Raw genomic sequence first — 20389 nt, 5'->3', positions numbered from 1 at the left:
TTGTAGATCAACCTTGTGAGGCATTCATTGAAATTGAATTTCTCCGGTCCCATGATTTAGATTTGAAGTGGAGTCCAGTTTTTGGTAATAAGCCTCACATGCTATCGTTACTATCAAAAAATCATTGAACAATATGCTGCCTGTCACTACTGTACAATATTGTTGGATGTTGAGACTATGTTAGCACAGGAGATGTCTAGGCATATAATAATAATAATAGTCATGAATGCTCTTTTGGCTAAATGTGCACACAATCCTACAGACTGATTCCAAAATCCTAAACCAGGTGATTGGCTGTGTGTCTGTAGGGGAGGGGGAGAATGGCTGAAACAGGATTCTGGCACTGGCAAGTGTAGCTTCTTCTGACCGGTCGAGGCACCTGTACAGGGGACAGCCGATCACTGATGACAGTGCGTAGCTCTCCACACTCACTCATGCGTTCTTTAAGACCCTCTCCCTGGCGGGTGAAAAGAAGTGGTCTGCGGCTATGTGCGATCGGGGTGGGGGTGGTGGCAGCAATGAGAGATAAGCTCCAATTAGTCATGACTGGATTTGGTAAAGAAAAGGAGAAAAAACAATCAACAAAAACAAAGAATTGAGGGTCTAATGAATGCTCAGACTGGAGCAACAGTTTAGCTTTCAACAGCCAAAACAACACTGGAGCAAGTCTCTGAATGTCCTTGAGTGGCCCAGACAAAGCAGAGACTAAAACCCTGAGGAGAGACCTGAAGATTCACACACAATTACCTTGCAATCTGACTTTATGGAAGAGATCTATCAATGAATGATGGGAGAAACTGCCCAAATGCAGTTGTGCAAAGCTTGTAAAGACGTACTTACAGCTGTAATTGATGCCAAATTAACTCTTCCAAAGGCTTTTCGAGCACTTGTAAAATACATTATGAGCTACAATGCAGGAATCCCAGCAGGTAGTGTTGGTGCTGCACATCTCCGGTGTCCCTGTGTAAACCCCTACCTTTAGTCAGTGTCTGTGTGTAACCTGACATGTTTTCTTCCTCCCAAAATCATACCAGTAACTGGACTGGCGCTAGTGCTGAATAAATTCAAACCCAGACTAGGGTAAACTGGTTAATTAATAAAGGACTAAATAATCTTTGTGTCTATGTTTAAGTGGTAGTAATCTGGCTGCCTTTACCTTTCAAAAACATACAGAAGATGGAGTCGGTGCTGTTGATTGGCCCTTGGTGTGAGTAAGTGAGGAGATGTTATTATATAAATAATATGTGCTTCAGTGTGTAAGTGATTGATTCACAGGTTCTACAGGTACATGGTGTATAACATGTATTCTTGGGACTTGAGACTTGGGTTCAGTCCTTGCATTTGGTCACTGTGTGTGTGTGTGTGTGTGTCTGTGTGTGCGCATTCTCCTGTAATTGATTGGGTGTATTCCAGTCCTGTAAAAAAAGAATAAAGAATAAATTTTCTTTATAAATTAGGGTCTTTATAAATGAATTAACTTCTACATTAGTCCAGTAATAGTGTGTCTCCGAAACACAAAGACGCTACCAGCCTGGGTAATGAGAGCATGAAGTTGTAACCAATCAGGAGGTTTGTGTTGGTTGGTAGTGGCTGGTATTGGATGTATTTAAACAGTTGGAATGCTGCTCACTCATTCCCACACTCCAGTGTTAATCTTCAGGTCATACACAGACCTTCACGCAGACAAAACAATGCACAGTAAAGATCAAATCAGGTAAGATTTACACTCTTTTTAGTAGAATTGTTAAATAATATCAATTACTCACATTCTAAATATGTGAAATGTTGAAGAGACAGAATACAGAAATTCAATATTCATTTTTACTTACTCAAAGTTTCTGACTGAACTGTTATACTGACCATAAAGTAGATTTTTATTAAATGATTTTATTTTAGATTAACATGATAGTTTTATGTGGGTCCAGCACTGAGCTCCAATAAGCAACCCAGATCTTCTATTTGTGTGGTTACCAGTGTAATACCAGTATGGGTTTTCATTGAGTACTGTTGTTGCCATGAGGTGGATTGCCCACTTTGATTGGTACCCTCTCTAGCATGTATTTCAGGCTCCATGTGCCCTGTGTAGGCTGGGGACCACGACCCTGATCAGTATCTGTCCATATAGTGTAATTACAGGATGTACAGCTAAGAGAAATGAATAGTGAATATAAATGTAAATGTTTATAGATATGTGCATTACGACAATTTATATAAAGCATAAATAAATGTTAATGACAATTTGTGTTAGTTCCCTGTCACTTGTAAGAAAATCTATGTAGCAGTTTCTGTCAGGTGATGTTAAATTCAGCTAGTATTATCTCTAAACCATGACTGAAATTGATATTTTTGGCATCTTTAGTCACAAAGACTACCAAAGGACAGCGGACTGGCTGTTATCCAAAACACAGCACAGACCCAAGGTGGCTGTCATCTGTGGTTCCGGACTGGGCATGCTGGCCGATGCCCTACAGAACCAAGACACCTTCAAGTACTCTGATATTCCCGGATTTCCTCAAAGCACAGGTAAAGCTGGGAGGATACAGTGACCACTACAATCCTGACTGTTAAAATGGGTTTTGTTAATGACTACACCATTTTTAATGTTAATTTCATTCACTGTTTAGCTTAGAAACACAGGGCACCGATCCTTTAGAGGGCAACACACACTAAACCATTTACTCATTCCCAGAGCCAAGTTTAATGCAACCAATGCAAGTGTATGTTACAATTTGCAGGACCTGATAACACTTTAGTCCTGAAATGCTAATTCACACCAACTGAAATGCTAAGTCACACCAATTTACTAACTACTTCCAACACCGATCTCTCAAATCTATAATTTGTTTGTGTGTGTAAATAGTGGAGGGTCATGCTGGAAAGCTGGTATTTGGTGAGCTTAAAGGAAGGACATGTGTTTGCATGCAGGGTCGATTTCACATGTATGAAGGACACTCTTTGTGTAAGGTAAGCTTACCCCAAGACACCCCAAATGATTGTAAAGTGCTTCACTCTTTTTCTACTTTACCAAAACCTTGGGGACCTTTGGTGTCTGTAATTGAATGTTGAAGCATATTCAGGTTTTAGGTTGGATGTTGGATGCACTTGTCTCCACCAACAGCCTTGGTAATTCATTCCATCCATCACTCCTCAATGAGCTGGCCAGTTTTGTTTCATTTCTGGAGTTTTAGAGGATAGCATTGGGGTTATCCCAATGGAGGGGTAAGCCTCCAAAACATCCTAATGTGATGTTACCAGTCATATATAAAGCACATAATATGTAGAACGTCTGGTCTTGTAAGTTAAGTCTAGAAAATCAACTTTCTTTTTCAATAGATGGCATTGTTGGCACAGGGCATCGGCTCCTGATCACAATTAGCTAAATCACATGTTGGCTGCCAGTGCTGCTAATGTTACTCAACGCTACTAATTTTGTTCAATGCTACTATTGTTTAACAAACTCATGGGCGGTGCAGATTTGTTCATGTGAGTACAGTAAAAGGCTTACGGGTCAGTTTGGTGACTCCTGATTCAAGAATCTGTACTTACAAATATGGGGGTAAAACTGGGTATTTAAATGGCATATAGCAGTAAAACTTGTTACCTTGTGTGACATATATTCATTACTATGAACAGTACACATATGAACAGTACAAAATAAGAACTAGTATTCAGCAGTACATATGATTTGTGTTCCTAATCAGTAAAAAATTAAGTAACGAGAGAAAAAAGGTCTGATAAGATGGAAAGTGAATTCTGGACAAAACAACAAACACTATGTCTGGCAAAGAAACAGGCACTGTACATCTCCTGGCTAATGGATAAACTATCCTGAAAGAAAAAAAACATGGTGGTGGCAGCATCATGCTATGGGTTGCTTCTCAGTAGCAGGGACCGGGAGACTGGTAGGAATTTGTGGACAATATGTGCCCAATTACAGTCATATCCTTGAATAAAACCTCCAGAAAGCACACTCGGACTAGGGTGACACTATTAACACAGCAATGACCCAAACCATACAGCCAAAACAACACTGGAAGGGCATATGGGCGAGTCTTAATGTCCCTGAGTGACCCAGACAAAGTCCAGATTTAAATCCCATTGAAGATGTGTGGAAAGAGTTGAAAAGGCAATTTATAGATGCTGTCCATTCAGTCTATGGGAGTCTGAATACTTTGTTAAGTTAATAAGTTGTACTGGCGACCGGTCCGGGGTGGTTTCTACTTTTCGCCCAATGAATTGTACCCACACCACGACCCTGAATAGAATAAAGCGGTGTTAAAACAGGCAATAAATGCATGAATATAATTGTTTATTAAATTGAAAATATTTATATCAGTTGTTCTCAACCATTTTATCAAGTGGGTAGCATTAGCCAAAACACCATATGGGCCACACATGTATAATTCTAATGGAATTCTAGTATTTAATCATGCAAATGTAGTTGTGCATCTCTGTTACAGGTCACTTTCCCTGTGAGAGTTTTTAAGATTTTAGGTGTGGAGACTCTGATTGTCACGAATGCTGCAGGGTCCTTAGCCGATAACTATCACTGCGGTGACATTATGATAATCCGAGATCACATCAATTTCCCTGGACTTGCTGGTTTAAACCCACTGAACGGCCCAAACGATGACAAGTGAGTCATCATGTTATCAGTTTCATTACTTTTATTACTGTTAGCCTAAACGTTTTGGTGTATAGAAACCTCTTACTGTCCCCTGATTATTTCCCAGGTTTGGACCTCGCTTTCCACCAATGTCTGGTGTTTATGATAAAGAGCTGCGAAAGCTGGCGTTTGACATCTGTAAGAGCATGGGTGTGTCTCAGTATGTCCAGGAGGGTGTGTACTGCATGGTGGGTGGGCCCAACTTCGAGAGCATAGCAGAAGCCCGGCTTCTGCACAAACTGGGTGTGGATGCAGTGGGTAAGCATGACAACAAATAAAAATCCTATTAATGACAGAGAAAGACAAACCATAATGACCATAATGTCACAAATTTCACTAAATGTTAGGTCTAGAATGATTTCATATATAAGTATTTTGATTTTGATAACATTATGAGCACTGACAGGTAAAGTGAATAGCACTGATTATCTCTTCATCACGGGACCTGTTAGTGGGTGGGATATATTAAACAGCAAGTGAACATTTTATCCTCTAACTTGATGTGTAGAAGCAGGAAAAATGAACAAGCGTAAGGATTTGAGTGGGTTTGACAAGGGCCAAATTGTGATGGCTAGACGACTGGGTCAGAGCATCTCCAAAACTGCAGCTCTTGTGGGGTGTTACCGGTGTGCAGTGGTCAGTATCTATCAACAGTGGTCCAAGGAAGGAACAGTGGTAAACCAGCGACAGGGTCATGTGCATCACAGTTTGTTGCCTATGTGGCTGCATAGCCGCAGACCAGTCAGCTACAAGCTGTAGCCTAGTCACACTATTCGTATATACATTTTCTAGATTTAGAAATAATAGCTGTAGTTTGCTGGGCCGCCAAGCCTTAGATATGGCTTTGTTTGGATCAAATTAAAAACCCTGCATGTGCATAGATTTATACCAATTAAGTGTGACACATATGCACTAATAGGAGAAATTAAGAAGAAAAGTATATTTCCCTACTGCACTATGGGTACATATTGCAGTTTAATTGATAAGGAACGGACACTTTTAAGATGAATATAAGATGAATACTATATAATATAAGATAAATAAGTTAATCATCTGTATTTTCTATCCTTTTCTCAGGCATGAGCACAGCCCCTGAAGTCCTGGTAGCCAGCCACTGTGGCATGCGTGTCTTTGGCCTCTCCCTCATCACCAATAAAGTGGTAAAGACCTACGAGGACCCTGAAACCACCAATCATGAAGCTGTACTGGAGGTGGGCAAAATGCGTTCGGAAATGCTGCAGAAACTCATCACTCAGCTAATCAGCAATATGGACATCAATAACAACGAGGCTTGACTGTTATATTAACGTGTAGTGATTATGCAAGTTTGCCACTTCAAAACTGGTTCAGACATGAACCAGTAAATGATAAATCAATAGTATTGGACCCAGTTGTTATTATTATTATTATTGTGTCCAATTGCTTAAGCTGTACTGTCTATTTGTGACTTAATACATCATTTTTAAACTTTGAAGACTTAATTTTACACTTGTAATTGTGATTGTGGACGCATATCATGTTAATTATTTCTACAGAGGGCTGTTTGTTAATTCTTTTCATCAGTTTGTTCTCTGTAGCAGTATATACACTTATATTCTATAAACATTACTATAAGTTCTTTATTATGTGAGATAATGTATGTACATACAGTACAGTCTGTGCAAGCGATTTGACCATACAGTATTTAGATAATAAACCCAAAGCTTCAATGACATTTTGGATATACTCTTGGGCATCTATATATACAGTTATATACAAATTGTAATAGATACAAAGCAACAGCTAATACATTACTAATTTTTTTTTTTTAATAATAAAAACATATACACCAATCAGCCATAACCACTTTCTTGTTTCGACACTTACTGTCCATTTTATCAGCTCCACTTACCATACAGAAGCACTTTGTAGTTCTACAATTACTGACTGTAGTCCATCTTTTTCTCTACATAATCTTTCAGCCTGCTTTCACCCTGTTCTTCAATGGTCAGGACCACCACAGAGCAGGTATTATTTAGGTGGTGGATCATTCTCAGCACTGCAGTGACACTGACATGGTGGTGGTGTGTTAGTGTGTGTTGTGCTGGTATGAGTGGATCAGACTCAGCAATGCTGATGGAGTTTTTAAACACCTCGCTGTCACTGCTGGGCTGAGAATAGTCCACCAACCAAAAATATCCAGGCAACATCGCCCCATGGGCAGCGTCCTGTGACCACTGATGAAGGTCTAGAAGATGACCGACTCAAACAGCAGCAATAGATGAGCGATCGTCTCTGACTTTACATCTACAAGGTGGACCAACCAGGTAGGAGTGTCTAATAGAGTGGACAGCGCTGCTGTGTCTGATCCACTCAATACCAGCACAACACTAACACACCACCATCATGTAATTGTCACTGCAGTGCTGAGAATGATATACCACCTAAATAATACCTGCTCTGTGGTGGTCCTGTGGGGTCCTGACCATTGAAGAACAGGGTGAAAGCAGACTAAAAAGGTATGTAGAGAAACAGATGGACTACAGTCAGTAATTGTAGAACTACAAAGTGCTTCTATATGATAAAATGGACAGTGAGTATAGAAACAAGGAGGTGGTTTTAATGTTATGGCTGATCGGTGTATAGGATGCTTATAAAGAAGAGCCAGGTTTAGATGGGAGTGTGTACACCAATACAAGAACAGATCAAACTTGTCGAACCGTGTTCTTATGGCCCTGGGTTTGTGCACAGAATATTACCATAACGTTATAAGCATATATTTTATTATATTGATATTATATGATATTGGCTGAAAGACGGTGGGTAGACTGATCAACAATTATGAGTGGTGTCCACATACTTTTGGCCATCTAGCATTATATCCTGTAGATGGCAGCAGAGGAGCAGTCTGTATATCAGAGCGTGTGGTTGCTATGGTGATCAGAACGCGTGTTTTGTGTTCACTCTTTGATACCTGAAGATCAAACACGGTGTTATTGTGACGTCATCTGACCAGGTAACATTACAGTGTGTTCTTTAACAAGCCTTATTAAATAATACATTTATTTCCAACCGAACGAGCTACTTGATCGTGGGAATTTAGTGACCATGAACAAACTACCAAAACTCATCTACTGTCCTCGATATTCGGTGAGTTTTTATATCAAATGTGTGTTTATTTTTTTACCCCTTTAAACGTTTTTTTAAGCTTGGAGTAAATAATGAAAACACTGCAACGTATTAATATGCTTTAAAATATTTGAGGAACGAGAGAGAAAGACATCTACTTCGCAGTCTGCACTTGAGAAGCTCCAACACAAGCTTAATGATGTCTAAATCTGGTGATTTAAAAGGATGCTAAACCTCAAGTGAAAATAATAGCAGTATTTTAGGAATAGGTGTGTGCCACCCAGACTGTATTTGTTTGTTTGTTTTGGGCTGTGGGGGACAAAGTGCTATAGTGGATAGTAAAGAAGGGCTTGGTTTTGGTAACCTAGTGGTTAAGGTGATAAACAAATACAGTCTGGGTGGCAGGGCTTGAACCAGCAACCTTCCGATTGCTAGTCTGTTTGTTTTGGGCTGTGGGGGACAAAGTGGTATAGTAGATAGTAAAGAAGGGCTTGGTTTTGATAACCTTGTGGTTAAGGTGCTAGACTAGCAATCGAAAGGTTGCTGGTTCAAGCCCTGCCATCCAGACTGTATTTCTATGTTTGTTTTGGGCTGTGGGGGACAAAGTGGCATAGTGGATAGTAAAGAAGGGCTTGGTTTTGATAACCTAGTGGTTAAGGTGATAGACTAGTAATCGGAAGGTCGCTGGTTCAAGCCCTGCTACTGCCAGGTTGCTGCTGTTGGCCCCTTGAGCAAGACCCTTAACCCTCATTTGCTCAGACTGTTTACTGTAAAAATATGGTAAGGTGCTTTGGGTAAAGGCATCTGCTAATTGCTTAAAATGTAAATGGGTTTAATACTTTTGAGTCCCCAGTCTGGCAGGGTCCTTTCTGTATGGAGTTTGCTTGTTTTCCTCCTGGTGTAAGACATGCAGTCAGGCCAACTGAGGCTACTAAAAATTGCCTAAGTCTGAGTGTATGCCTGCCCTGTGATGGACTAGTGACCTGTCCAGGGTGTTTTTCGTCCGATGAATCAAAATCAAAGTTATAGTACATGACCAAAAGTATGCTTGTTTAACATCCTACTACACAACCATCGAGATTATTATGACATTAATTCCCTTTTTGATGCTGTAACAGCCTTTACACTTCTTGAAATGTTTACAGTCATATTTTTTTAGGTTTGGCACTGTACCACTGGGCATTAGGTCCTGCTTACTGCATTTATGTTTGTTCCAATGTTGTTTAATGGGGCTAAGTTTAGGAGTCAAGACCTTTAGTCAGTACAGCACTATAATGGCCTTATACTTTTAGAAGTATAAATATATTGGGCTAAATAATTTGTCTAAATCTAATACTGTTATTTTTAAGGATCGCCGAATGTTAGAGCTCAGCAGAACCGATGTCCTAAAACCACCTAAACCGAAGCCAGTGTTCTGGGCTTCTGCGCCCCCTGATCGTAAAACATTCAAACCAGCACACAGGACTGTCGGACGAGAAGAAAATGTTCCTACATCCCGTGCTAACATAGAGCAAGGCCAGCTTGGAAAATCTGGTAAGATATGTTCACCTGTGATTCCCTGTGAAACAAGGTAACTTGCCAGTAAGCTTATTTTAGGTCTTGCTACAGCATTTCAAGTACTTCAGACTTCAAGTAAGAACTTGACTAGCCTAATAGGCAAGGTTTTGTTTAATGATGAAGCTCTGATTTTCTGCACAGAAAAGTCTCAAGACAGCAACAATCACAGGTCGTCTGCGTCTACTGCAAGACTTCCTCGCAGGACAAAAGACTATAAAAAGGACCTGGAATCAGTATGTACAAAAGGTTCAACCGAACAGCTAAAAATGTGCGATTAGCATGTGCGTTCGGGTTTGCTTTATTGTCGTTGTTTCTAACAGGCCTTCACGCTAATCAATACGATGAGAAAGGACGATCTGGAGAAGTACTGCAGACTGCTCGAGGAGAGGAACCATCAGCTCGCCAAGGACATTAAGGATGCAGATAGACGTTCTTTTTACCGTGAAAGGGAATTGCTTAGTCAATCTGAAAAACAGGTAATCCAAGCTGGAGGATATGACAAACAAATACAGCAGTTATTTTTTCTGTGTATGTAACCACCTGGATGAAATTTGGGTTCTTTTTTTCAGAATTTGATAATCAGTCGTGTACATTGGATTGACAGACAGGCCAAAGCTGAGCTGAAGGAGACGATTGTGGAGGCAGAGAAGCGACTCTCTGGTATGTTGAAACTAACTTTTGATTTACATTACACTGAAAATTAGGACGGTATGGTGGCTCGGTGGGTCACCTCACAGCAAGGTCCTGGGTTTAATTCCCAGGTGTGGAGTTTGGAGGTTCCCCCTGTGTCTGTGTGGGTGTCCTTTTACTGTCCAAAGACATGCAAGTGAGGTGAATTGGAGATACTGAATTGTCCATGACTGGGTTTGACATTAAAAACTTGAACTGATGAATCTTGTGTAACGAGTAACTATCTGTCCTGACATGAATGTAACCAAGGTGTGTAAAACATGATGTTAAAATCCTAATAAATAAATAAATATTGTTTGTTGGAGTCTTAAAAATACAATTTGTACATTTCAATAACACTTTCACCCCCCCATCAACCCTCATCTTTTTGCAGACCTTCATTATATGGCTTATATATAACCACGAGTTGTTTATACACTAGGAATGAATTACAGTATATATTGCAACACTTCAAATAAACCTACGTTTGTTCACTTAGGTCTTCAGACGCAGCTGGGAGTTGCAAAAGCCAGTGTTCAGAATGCTCAGTCTGAACTTCATAAACTAAAAAACTCCAAAGCCTGTTTAGCCCTGCGGATCACTAAACTGCAGGAAGAGCTGACTACACTAGAACAGCAACAGCAGGTAAAGTATAAGCCTTATAAAGTGTATGGTCTAGTAGCCACCATGATCAGCTGTGTCTGGGGAGGGTGGGGATGGCCGAAGCTCTGGGAAGAATTGGCATTCTGTCCAGGGTATTTCTGCCATGCTTCCAGTGATCAGGACAAATTGATTGATGAAAATTAAATGACAAAATAAATAGTAATAGTAAATAAAAGTATGTGGACACCAGACAATGTGCTAGTTGTTTGAACTGTCAATCAACTTTCCTGTTAGAAGAAAGCATTTCCATCATTGTTCCTTTAAATTAGACAATGAGGTCACTCAAACTGATAAAGCACTTTATCATTAAAGCTTATTAAAACACAATGGCCACACATTTTATGTGGAATGAAATCTTTTTATATAATTGAAGGTTGATTTCCTCTGTTGTATTTTATAGGATGTGCACAAAGAACTAGAGCGACGGGTCAACTTAAAACAACAGAAAATGCTGTCTGACATTGCCAAAGTACTAAATAACTATTATTTCATCTATAATATCAATTCAAATCAAAGCGTCCTTTTGCAGAGTGCTTTTGTGTGTTATTTTACAGGAAAACCTGTCCTTAATTCCTCCAGCTGTAAAACACCTGGCTTTAAACAACCAAATTGTAAGGACAGAAATCCATAAACACAAACAGGTAATCCAATTTTACAATATATACAATTAGTACTTACGCTGATTAGCCAAAACATAAGGACCACCCACCAAATATGCAAGACGTGGACTCTACAAGGCATCTCTTCCATAGTTAAATGATACACACGTGCCCGGCCCTTGGAGAAATGACCTTCTTGCGTTGCTCCAGAATCCAGTTGTGATATCTGCATGCCCGTAAATTTGTCTTGAGTCTTTGGCGGCCCAACAATCTGTCGGCGGTTCATAGCTTGTCCCTCCTTGGACCACATTTGGTGGGTACTCGCCCTGCTTTGTGATCATGTGTGCAGTCATACTCAAACTGGAAAGAGCCTTCCCCAAGCTCCTGCCACAATGTTAAAAGCAATGGGTGTGGAAATTACTTATAGTATGAACTGCAGTATATCTGTCTGTATATCTATCCAGGAAATAATGGAACTGGAGGAAAAAAACAGGCATCTACGTAAGAGCATCCGAGAACTTCAGCAGACAAAGACGAACCTCAGAAGGAATGTGCTTCAGTCTTTCCTGAAGCGTGACAAGTAAGTGGAATTTGTTGTGGATTTTATTAGTTCTGGTAGTTCTGTAGATGCATCAGGAGTCTAGATTATTCAGAGCTCTACAACTTTGTAATAGAGGTGTAATTGAGACCTTCTGAATCATGATGAATTAGCAAGGAAGAAGCATAAGGCTAATTTATTGTCCTTTTATAAGACCTGCTCACACAGCATGTTGTATAAGAGCGCACTTCGTTATCCTATGTGGTAGAACTTTGACAGCTGTGGTAATGTTAATGATTAGGGTTTTTATTTCTATAACAGTTTTGAGTACAGATGAGTAGGAATTCACCAATACAACCCTCCATCAGACTGGTTGGCCAGTTGTTTCTGTATACTATAGAGCACCTACCTCGGCCAGAGGGCTAGCATGTTAGATTAGGTCATTTCTTTGTGGAGTTTGCATGTTCTCTCAGTGTCCACATTGGTTTCCTTTTCCAAAGACAAGCAGTCTGTGCAGTGGTGAATCAGAAGTTGCCCTACTATGGGCACCCAGGTGGCGCAGCGGGATATTCCGCTAGCACACCAGCGCCAGGATTCTGAAGTCCTCGGTTTGAAACTCGGCGTTGCCACCGGCCCGCTGGGCACCATCTGGCGGCACAATTGGCAGTGCCTGCAGCAGATACTAACTGGCCAACGTATCTGCAGGGTGGGGGTCGGACTACGTGTGGGGTGGGATCTTCATACTCTGTGTAAGGACCCTGATTGGTGGAAGAGACGCCTGTGCAGAATGCAGGGGCGAGAAGAGGAGGGCTGTGCAGCGACGTGCTCTCCTCGGATGCAATCTGGTATCTCTCAGCAGTGGAAGACGAATTGAGTGCACTAAATCGGGAGGAAAATGGGGAGAAAATGCATAAAAAAGAAGAAGTTGCTCTACGATAAATTGCCTTAATTGTATTGTGTGTATTGTGTGTGTTTGTGGGAATGTGTGTGTCCTGACCCACCATGACCTGACCAGACAAAAACAGTAATAAAACAGACAGTAAACGAATGAATGAATTAATTTGCATGCTACAGGTTAAAATGAGACATTAAAAAACACCAAAGAAAGGAAGTGGTTTACTGTTTCATGCTTGGAAAGAAAAAAATAGGGTGTTCTATAGTGGAGTGTAAGATTACAGGTTTGGAAAAGATTCCATCTTAAAGATAAATGAAGACCAGCAGCATGCTGCACATTCATAGAATCCCAGTTGGCTATTAAAGGTTAATAAGGGTTTCACATTTCCCAACAGCTTGTTCCAAAACAGCGTGACATTTTCCTCGCCAAGACAATCACTCATGTCTGCGAAGCTGCAGGAACACTTATTCTGGACACTGTAGTTTAGAAAGGCTGCTTAAACAATTCCATGCCCATTTTTCCTATTATACGATGGCCAACTGTGTTTATTTCGGCTATTAAATGTTTGGATGAGCTTTCTACATCACGTTATAGTTTCATTTTCCAAACAATGCATTATGCGAGATGTTTACTTTCATTCAAAACTAATGGCAACCAGATTTGGGATTTCCTGAATCATTCGTGACAGAGGCTTAACTTGTGCACTGTAAAACGTGTACAGATGGCCCGAGCCCCAGCAGAGACTCTTTTTCCTATTTCCTGTGTTAAATAAAATCGTCCCGGACTGTAATGGCAATGTTTAAGGGCAGATGTTTCATAAAGGGTATCTGTTTTTATCCTTTTATCATTTACAGACTTCATAACCACAGCTGTTTAGGAACCTGCAGCCAGTCATTGTTTACTTCGTGTGTGTGTGTGTGTGTGTGTGTGTGTGTGTGTGTGTCTGTGGGTGGGTGAAGCCCAACTGAGGCCATCCATTCACTTTGTGGCCAAGAGTATGTTGAAACCAGCCCATGTGCTGGTTGGACATTCTATTTCACAATCATAGCCTCCCTTTGCAGCTATAACAGTCCTAAATGTTTAGGCAAGAGTTTACACAAAGTTTTGTAGTGGGAATTTCTTCACTGACGATGGTCAGGAAGGCCTGGCTCACTATCAACGTTCCAATTCATCCTAACATTTCAATTTATGTTTGGTCGGTTGAGGATAGTGCTTTGTGCAGGTTACTAGAGTTCTTCTATACCAAACTCTCAAACTGTGTCTTTACTGGCACAGCCATACTTGGACAGGACAGGGCCTTTCCTAAACTGTTACCATGAATTGGAAAGCATAGATTTTATATGCTTGTATTATGAATAATTGTTCCCAGTACATAGACACACTATCACGTCATTACCATGTTAGTGTCACTGCATTGCTGATGATGCTCCACCAACCAAATAAACTCTGGTCAGTTCGGGTGCTATGGGGGGCATACATGTAGTAGAAGGTGGTGTATACAGAGCAACAGATGGGCTACACTTAGTAACTATATACCCACAAAGTTCATCTGTATTGTAGGTGTAGCTTATAGAATAATCTATAAATGTATGTACCAGGTGTACCTAATAAAGTGCTCAGTAAGGAGTCTATAGGTGGTCCGGCCCTTAAAAAAACACAAAGTCTGATCTGTTTATGCAATTAAAGCCCAAATTCAATTATTAGCATAATTCTGCATGCTTTTAATTTGGGGGCAGTTTCTATGGACACATCACATTTTACCAAAAATGCACAATGCTGAGTACCAGCAAAAACCTCCTTTCTGCTGTAAAGCATGATGAAGGAAGCACCTTGACTCTGGACTCTTGGCCAACTTGCAGTTAGTGAGAGAACAGTAATTTTACTCACTCACTTTCTAAACCGCTTATCCAATCAGGGTCGTGGGGGGTGTTGGAGCCTATCCCAGCTTTTCAATGGGTGCAAGGCACACAGTAACACCATGGACATCGCAGGGCAGACACACACACACATACACACACCCATTCACCTACAGGGCAATTCAGTGGACTGTGGGAGGAAACCCACGCAGACACGGGGAGAACATGCAAACTCCGCACAGAAAGGACCCGGACCGCCCCGTCTGGGGATCGAACCCAGGAACAGTAATTTTATCTTTAAAAAATATAAAACATTATAATAATATAATTACAAATCAATAATTAATATGAGATAATTAAAATAAGATATTAAAATTAAGGGCGGCTTGGTGGCTCGGTGGGTAGCACTGTCACCTCACAGCAAGAATGTCCTGGGTTCGATCCCCAGGCGGGGCGGTCCGGGTCCTTTCTGTGCGGAGTTTGCATGTTCTCAATTGTGCACTTTTTTGCAGATGTACTCCAGATATGAGCGTTCACCTCACAATACCAAGGGAAGACTTTCCGCTAATATAAGGACACAAGAACACCAAGAGGACGTCCTGACCAAACTACTGATGTTTACACATTCCTGTAAATAACATGTTTTAAATAAAGGCATCAAATCAAATCTAAGTGTTTTTGTTGCTTTTATTTTTTCTAAGAAGATCAGCCACCTATATAAACTACACTTCGACTGAGTATTAAAAAGGTCCTAGAGACATCAACCAATTATTCAATAGTAATAAATGCAGAAATCAAGGTCAGTTATAAAGAAGAATTTGTTGCAACTGTAGGTTTAAATAAAGCTTTTAAATTGGACCTATTTTTTGTATTTGTGTGTATGCATTTTCTCCCCTTTTCCCCCCGACTTTTAGCAAGTCCAATTGCCCGATTGCATCACGCTTCCTCTCCACTAATGCCGACCCCCGCTCTGACTGAGGAGAACGAAGCTAACCTACACCCCCTCAGACACGTGGCAGGAGCAGCATGCATTTGTATGCATGCGGATCAGCACTGTGTACGGAGAGACACACCCTGATCAACACACTCCTTTCCCGCCCCTGTGCAGGCACCATCAATCAGCCAGCAGAGGTCGTAGCTGCATCAGTTACGAGGAGACCCTATCCGGCTTACTACTACCCCACCCCTATATGAACAACAGGCCAATCGTTGTTCATGTGGCTGCTCAGCCCAGCCGGATGGCAGGTGTATTCAAGATCCCAGCTCTGGTGTGCTAGCGTGTGTTTTACCGCTGCGCCACCTGAGCAGCAAATTTGACCTCGTTTAACCTTTATTACAGAAAAATTGTACAATCTTATTGAATTGCAAATGAAGTTCATCTTTGTTTACTTTTTCCTCCATATTGCTGTTGCCTTTCCTTTTTTTTTTATAGAAATGATTGTGCAAATCTGCAACCCTACAACCACAGTCTCGGGTCATCTCCATAATTGCTCTAAGTGTGGGAACATGGCCGGCTCTGTAAACACTTTGGGCCTTCATCACTCCGATGCATGACCGACCACTTGGAAAAGATTCAGCTGAACCTCAGAGAATAAAGTTTCCTGGAAAATCCAGCTAGCCTGCTGTGATGGGTCCTCCAAGTGTCCCTCCCATCATTGCTTAGATATGATAGGATGTAGACGTCGCTCCTTCTTTAAAGAAATATAAACGAAAGCGTTTTCTTCAATAGTTTAGTAACTCACATTAGGATTCACAGCGACTGGCTATAATGACAATCACTGCAAGTCAAAGTGTCCCATTAACATGAACGATATTCCACCCAGCATGCTCTTCTAGAGTAAACACAGACTGCAACTTCAGCACAAAGCTGAGAGCAAAGTTGTTTTTAATGGTAATGATAATGGTAATGTAAAGTGGCGGGCTGCCAATTCTTAGTCAAATCATTATGACCCAACATGGCAAGAGAGGACAGATGTTGTAACGAAGTGGATTTAATAGAAGTGAAGTTAGTACTCATGGTTTTAGGGCTGTGTTAGCTCAATGGTTAAGATACAGGACTAGTAATCAAAAGGTTGCTGGTTTAAGCCACACATCTGCCAGGTTGCCACTGTTGGGTCCTTGAGCAATTGCTTGCATTGTATAAGGTCACAATTTGTAAGTCTCTTTAGATAAACTGTACTGTGCAAAAAAGAAGCCTTATGTGTTATGAGGTGGGAGGAAGGACCCAAGGATGCGGAGGTTTTAACTTAAAAGGGTTTTATTTATAAAATCATAAACATAATATACAATAAAATAAAGGAATAACAGTAACAAAAAACACTTCGGGGAATCCCGAAGGCAGCCGGTGACGCCAGACTGAAAGAAACAAGGGAAAAAACATAAAGGGGAAAAAGGGAAAGCGCGAGGCGCGAACCCTGGTCGCTCACCTCCAGGCTGGGAGCTTAAGCACGCTGCCACAGCAACGCTGAAAGCAAAACCGCTCCCAGCACTAAAGAGGCGAAGCGACCGGGTTCGCGAGGTGGGAAACCTCGCGCTGTTGGCCGAAGAAGGGGGGGATAACACCGCCGGTAGATAAATGGCACGGCGCTCACCAGCAGTTAATGCTGGTCAGCGCCATGCCATCCACCGGGTGTGATTTACTTGCGGATTTATAAAGTTAAAAGCAAAGGCGCTGTCACCAGCCAGGGTGGCTGGGAAGTGGCCGTTTGCTCCTGCGCTCCAGAGGGCGGAACGTGACGCTGTCACCAGCGGTAGCTGGGAGGGGGTCACGTTCCTCTGGGCGCAGTCATGGGGTCTCTAGGTGGCGGCGGCACGGCGGCTCGACGGCTCGGCGGCAGCGGCCCGACAGCGACCTGAGAGCAACCACCAGGCGGCGGCGGCGGCACGACAGCTGCGGCACTCTGGCGGCAGCTTGGCGGCGGCGGCGGCGTGGTGGCGCCCACTAGCGGTGGCCCGGCGGCAGCGGCACGGCGGCGGCGGCACAGTGCGGCGGCACAACCTAAAGATAATAAAAAAAAAACAATAAACATAAAAGGACACCGCAGTGTCAAACAAACTCAAAGAAAGAAAAAAGAATCAGCCAATATGAGCAGAAGGTGCGACGGCTACAGCTCTGCACCTATCCCTTAAATAAGGGAAGGCACAGGTGTAGCCACTTCGCCCTAACGAGCTGGCCAGGTATTTAAAGGCACAGCTCGTTTCTGCTCTGTAAGGCCTGTGGCATCAGGGAGAGATGGTACATTCCCCTGATGCCACAGAGCCTAACAGTACCCCCTTCTTAAGGAGACCTCTCCTGAGGTCTCCAGCCGGCGGTCCCGTCCCCACCAGTGGCTAAAAGCCACTGGGGGAGTGCCCCCCCAAAAAAATCTTTGGGAGAGGACGGGGTCCTCCGCTGGGTCCAGTAATGGTCGCACCTTACTGTTATGAGGTGGGAGGAAGGACCCAAGGATGCGGAGGTTTTAACTTAAAAGGGTTTTATTTATAAAATCATAAACATAATATACAATAAAATAAAGGAATAACAGTAACAAAAAACACTTCGGGGAATCCCGAAGGCAGCCGGTGACGCCAGACTGAAAGAAACAAGGGAAAAAACATAAAGGGGAAAAAGGGAAAGCGCGAGGCGCGAACCCTGGTCGCTCACCTCCAGGCTGGGAGCTTAAGCACGCTGCCACAGCAACGCTGAAAGCAAAACCGCTCCCAGCACTAAAGAGGCGAAGCGACCGGGTTCGCGAGGTGGGAAACCTCGCGCTGTTGGCCGAAGAAGGGGGGGATAACACCGCCGGTAGATAAATGGCACGGCGCTCACCAGCAGTTAATGCTGGTCAGCGCCATGCCATCCACCGGGTGTGATTTACTTGCGGATTTATAAAGTTAAAAGCAAAGGCGCTGTCACCAGCCAGGGTGGCTGGGAAGTGGCCGTTTGCTCCTGCGCTCCAGAGGGCGGAACGTGACGCTGTCACCAGCGGTAGCTGGGAGGGGGTCACGTTCCTCTGGGCGCAGTCATGGGGTCTCTAGGTGGCGGCGGCACGGCGGCTCGACGGCTCGGCGGCAGCGGCCCGACAGCGACCTGAGAGCAACCACCAGGCGGCGGCGGCGGCACGACAGCTGCGGCACTCTGGCGGCAGCTTGGCGGCGGCGGCGGCGTGGTGGCGCCCACTAGCGGTGGCCCGGCGGCAGCGGCACGGCGGCGGCGGCACAGTGCGGCGGCACAACCTAAAGATAATAAAAAAAAAACAATAAACATAAAAGGACACCGCAGTGTCAAACAAACTCAAAGAAAGAAAAAAGAATCAGCCAATATGAGCAGAAGGTGCGACGGCTACAGCTCTGCACCTATCCCTTAAATAAGGGAAGGCACAGGTGTAGCCACTTCGCCCTAACGAGCTGGCCAGGTATTTAAAGGCACAGCTCGTTTCTGCTCTGTAAGGCCTGTGGCATCAGGGAGAGATGGTACATTCCCCTGATGCCACAGAGCCTAACATTATGTTAACCATGTCCAGAAGCGGCGTCAACTTCTCTGGGCTCTGAGGCATCTAGGATGGACCATCACACAGTGGAAACGTGTATTGTGGTCAGATGAATCAGCATTCCAGGGTTTTTTTTTTTTTTTAAATGGACACTGTGTGCTTCAAATCAAAGACAGAAAGGACCATCCAGACCAAAAGCCAGGATCTGTCATGGTATGGGGGTGTGTCAGTACCAGGGTCTGTCATGTTATGAAGCTGTGTCAGTACCAGGGTCTGTCATGTTATGGAGCTGTGTCAGTACCAGGGTCTGTCATGGTATGGGGCTGTGTCAGTGCCCTTGCCACAGGTCATCTACACTTCTGTCATGGCAGCATTAATGCAGAAAAGTACATTGAGATCTTAGAGCAACTTATGCTGCCTTCAAGACGTCTTTTCCAGGGACGTCCATGCATTTTTCAACAAGACAATGCAAAACCACATGCTGCACATGTTACAACGGCATGGCTGCGGAAGGAGAGGGTACAGGTACTGGACTAGCCTGCCTGCAGTCCTGACCTGTCCCTAATAGAGAATGTGTGGAGAATTTTGAAACGAAGAATGCGATAATGACGACCCCGTACTGTTGCACATCTTAAGACGTGTTTGCAGGAAGAATGAGACAAAATAAAAGCTAAAACACTAAATCACTTGGTCTCCTCGGTGCGAAAACGTCTTTTAAGTGTGGTGAAAAGGAATGGCAACATTACAAAGTGGTAAATGCTTTACTGTCCCAACATTTTTGAGAATGTGTTGCAGGCCTACAATGCGGGAATGGATGTTTATTAATAAATGAAATAAAGTGTTTTTATTATTTGTATTTTTCATGCTGTCCCAACTTTTTCTGATTTGTGGTTGTAATTAAAACATTTGTAGAACAATATAATTCAGTATTTTATTATGTGGTTTCTGAAAACCAAACGTGCTGAGAATGATCTACCATCCAATCATCTGGTCAGTGGGGGTCCTGTATTGGATAGATAAATGAATAGTGAGTGAGAAAGGACAGTGTGTGTGTGTGTGTGTGTGTTTGTGTGTGTGTGTGTGTGTGTGTGTGTTTTTGTGTGTGTGTGTGTGTGTGTGTGTGTGTGTGTGTGTGTGAGCGAGAGAGAGAACAGCCCCTGATTCCGCTCGTGCATTTTTAACAGCGTTGTGGAACTTTGCTGTGGTTGCTATGACTGCTGAGCTATAACGTTACAGCCTGAAGAACCTAAAGAACCTGAAGAACCTGAGGAACATTAGGATTCATTCTGGATCACAAACTGCTGGTCTCTGCTGGTCTGCTGTACTTTATGAAGAGAGGAGAAAGCTCAGAAGTTCTACACTCAGCACC

General features: G+C 42.7%; 2 protein-coding genes across 2 annotated transcripts; both read left to right on the top strand.

Annotated features, from left to right (window-relative positions):
• Positions 1-1691: 1691 nt before the first annotated feature.
• pnp4a (purine nucleoside phosphorylase 4a) lies at positions 1692-5969 on the top strand. The gene is made up of 6 exons (XM_062986576.1): positions 1692-1714; positions 2360-2523; positions 2861-2964; positions 4461-4636; positions 4734-4924; positions 5744-5969. Exons 1-6 carry the CDS (start codon positions 1692-1694, stop codon positions 5959-5961), a joined length of 876 nt encoding a protein of 291 aa, XP_062842646.1. The 3' UTR covers positions 5962-5969.
• A 1760-nt stretch (positions 5970-7729) lies between these two features.
• On the top strand, positions 7730-15218 carry c24h20orf96 (chromosome 24 C20orf96 homolog). Its single transcript, XM_062986575.1, has 10 exons — positions 7730-7795; positions 9124-9307; positions 9473-9564; positions 9652-9807; positions 9901-9991; positions 10500-10645; positions 11064-11132; positions 11218-11304; positions 11727-11842; positions 15064-15218. The coding sequence occupies exons 1-10, from the start codon at positions 7754-7756 to the stop codon at positions 15122-15124; spliced, it is 1044 nt and encodes a 347-aa protein (XP_062842645.1). The 5' UTR covers positions 7730-7753; the 3' UTR covers positions 15125-15218.
• The last annotated feature ends 5171 nt before the right edge of the window (positions 15219-20389 follow it).

The sequence above is a fragment of the Trichomycterus rosablanca genome, chromosome 24 (genome assembly GCF_030014385.1).
Source record: "Trichomycterus rosablanca isolate fTriRos1 chromosome 24, fTriRos1.hap1, whole genome shotgun sequence".
Lineage (NCBI taxonomy): Eukaryota > Metazoa > Chordata > Actinopteri > Siluriformes > Trichomycteridae > Trichomycterus > Trichomycterus rosablanca.
Note: the sequence above shows the minus strand (reverse complement) of the source record. Positions and strands in the feature narration are given on the sequence as shown.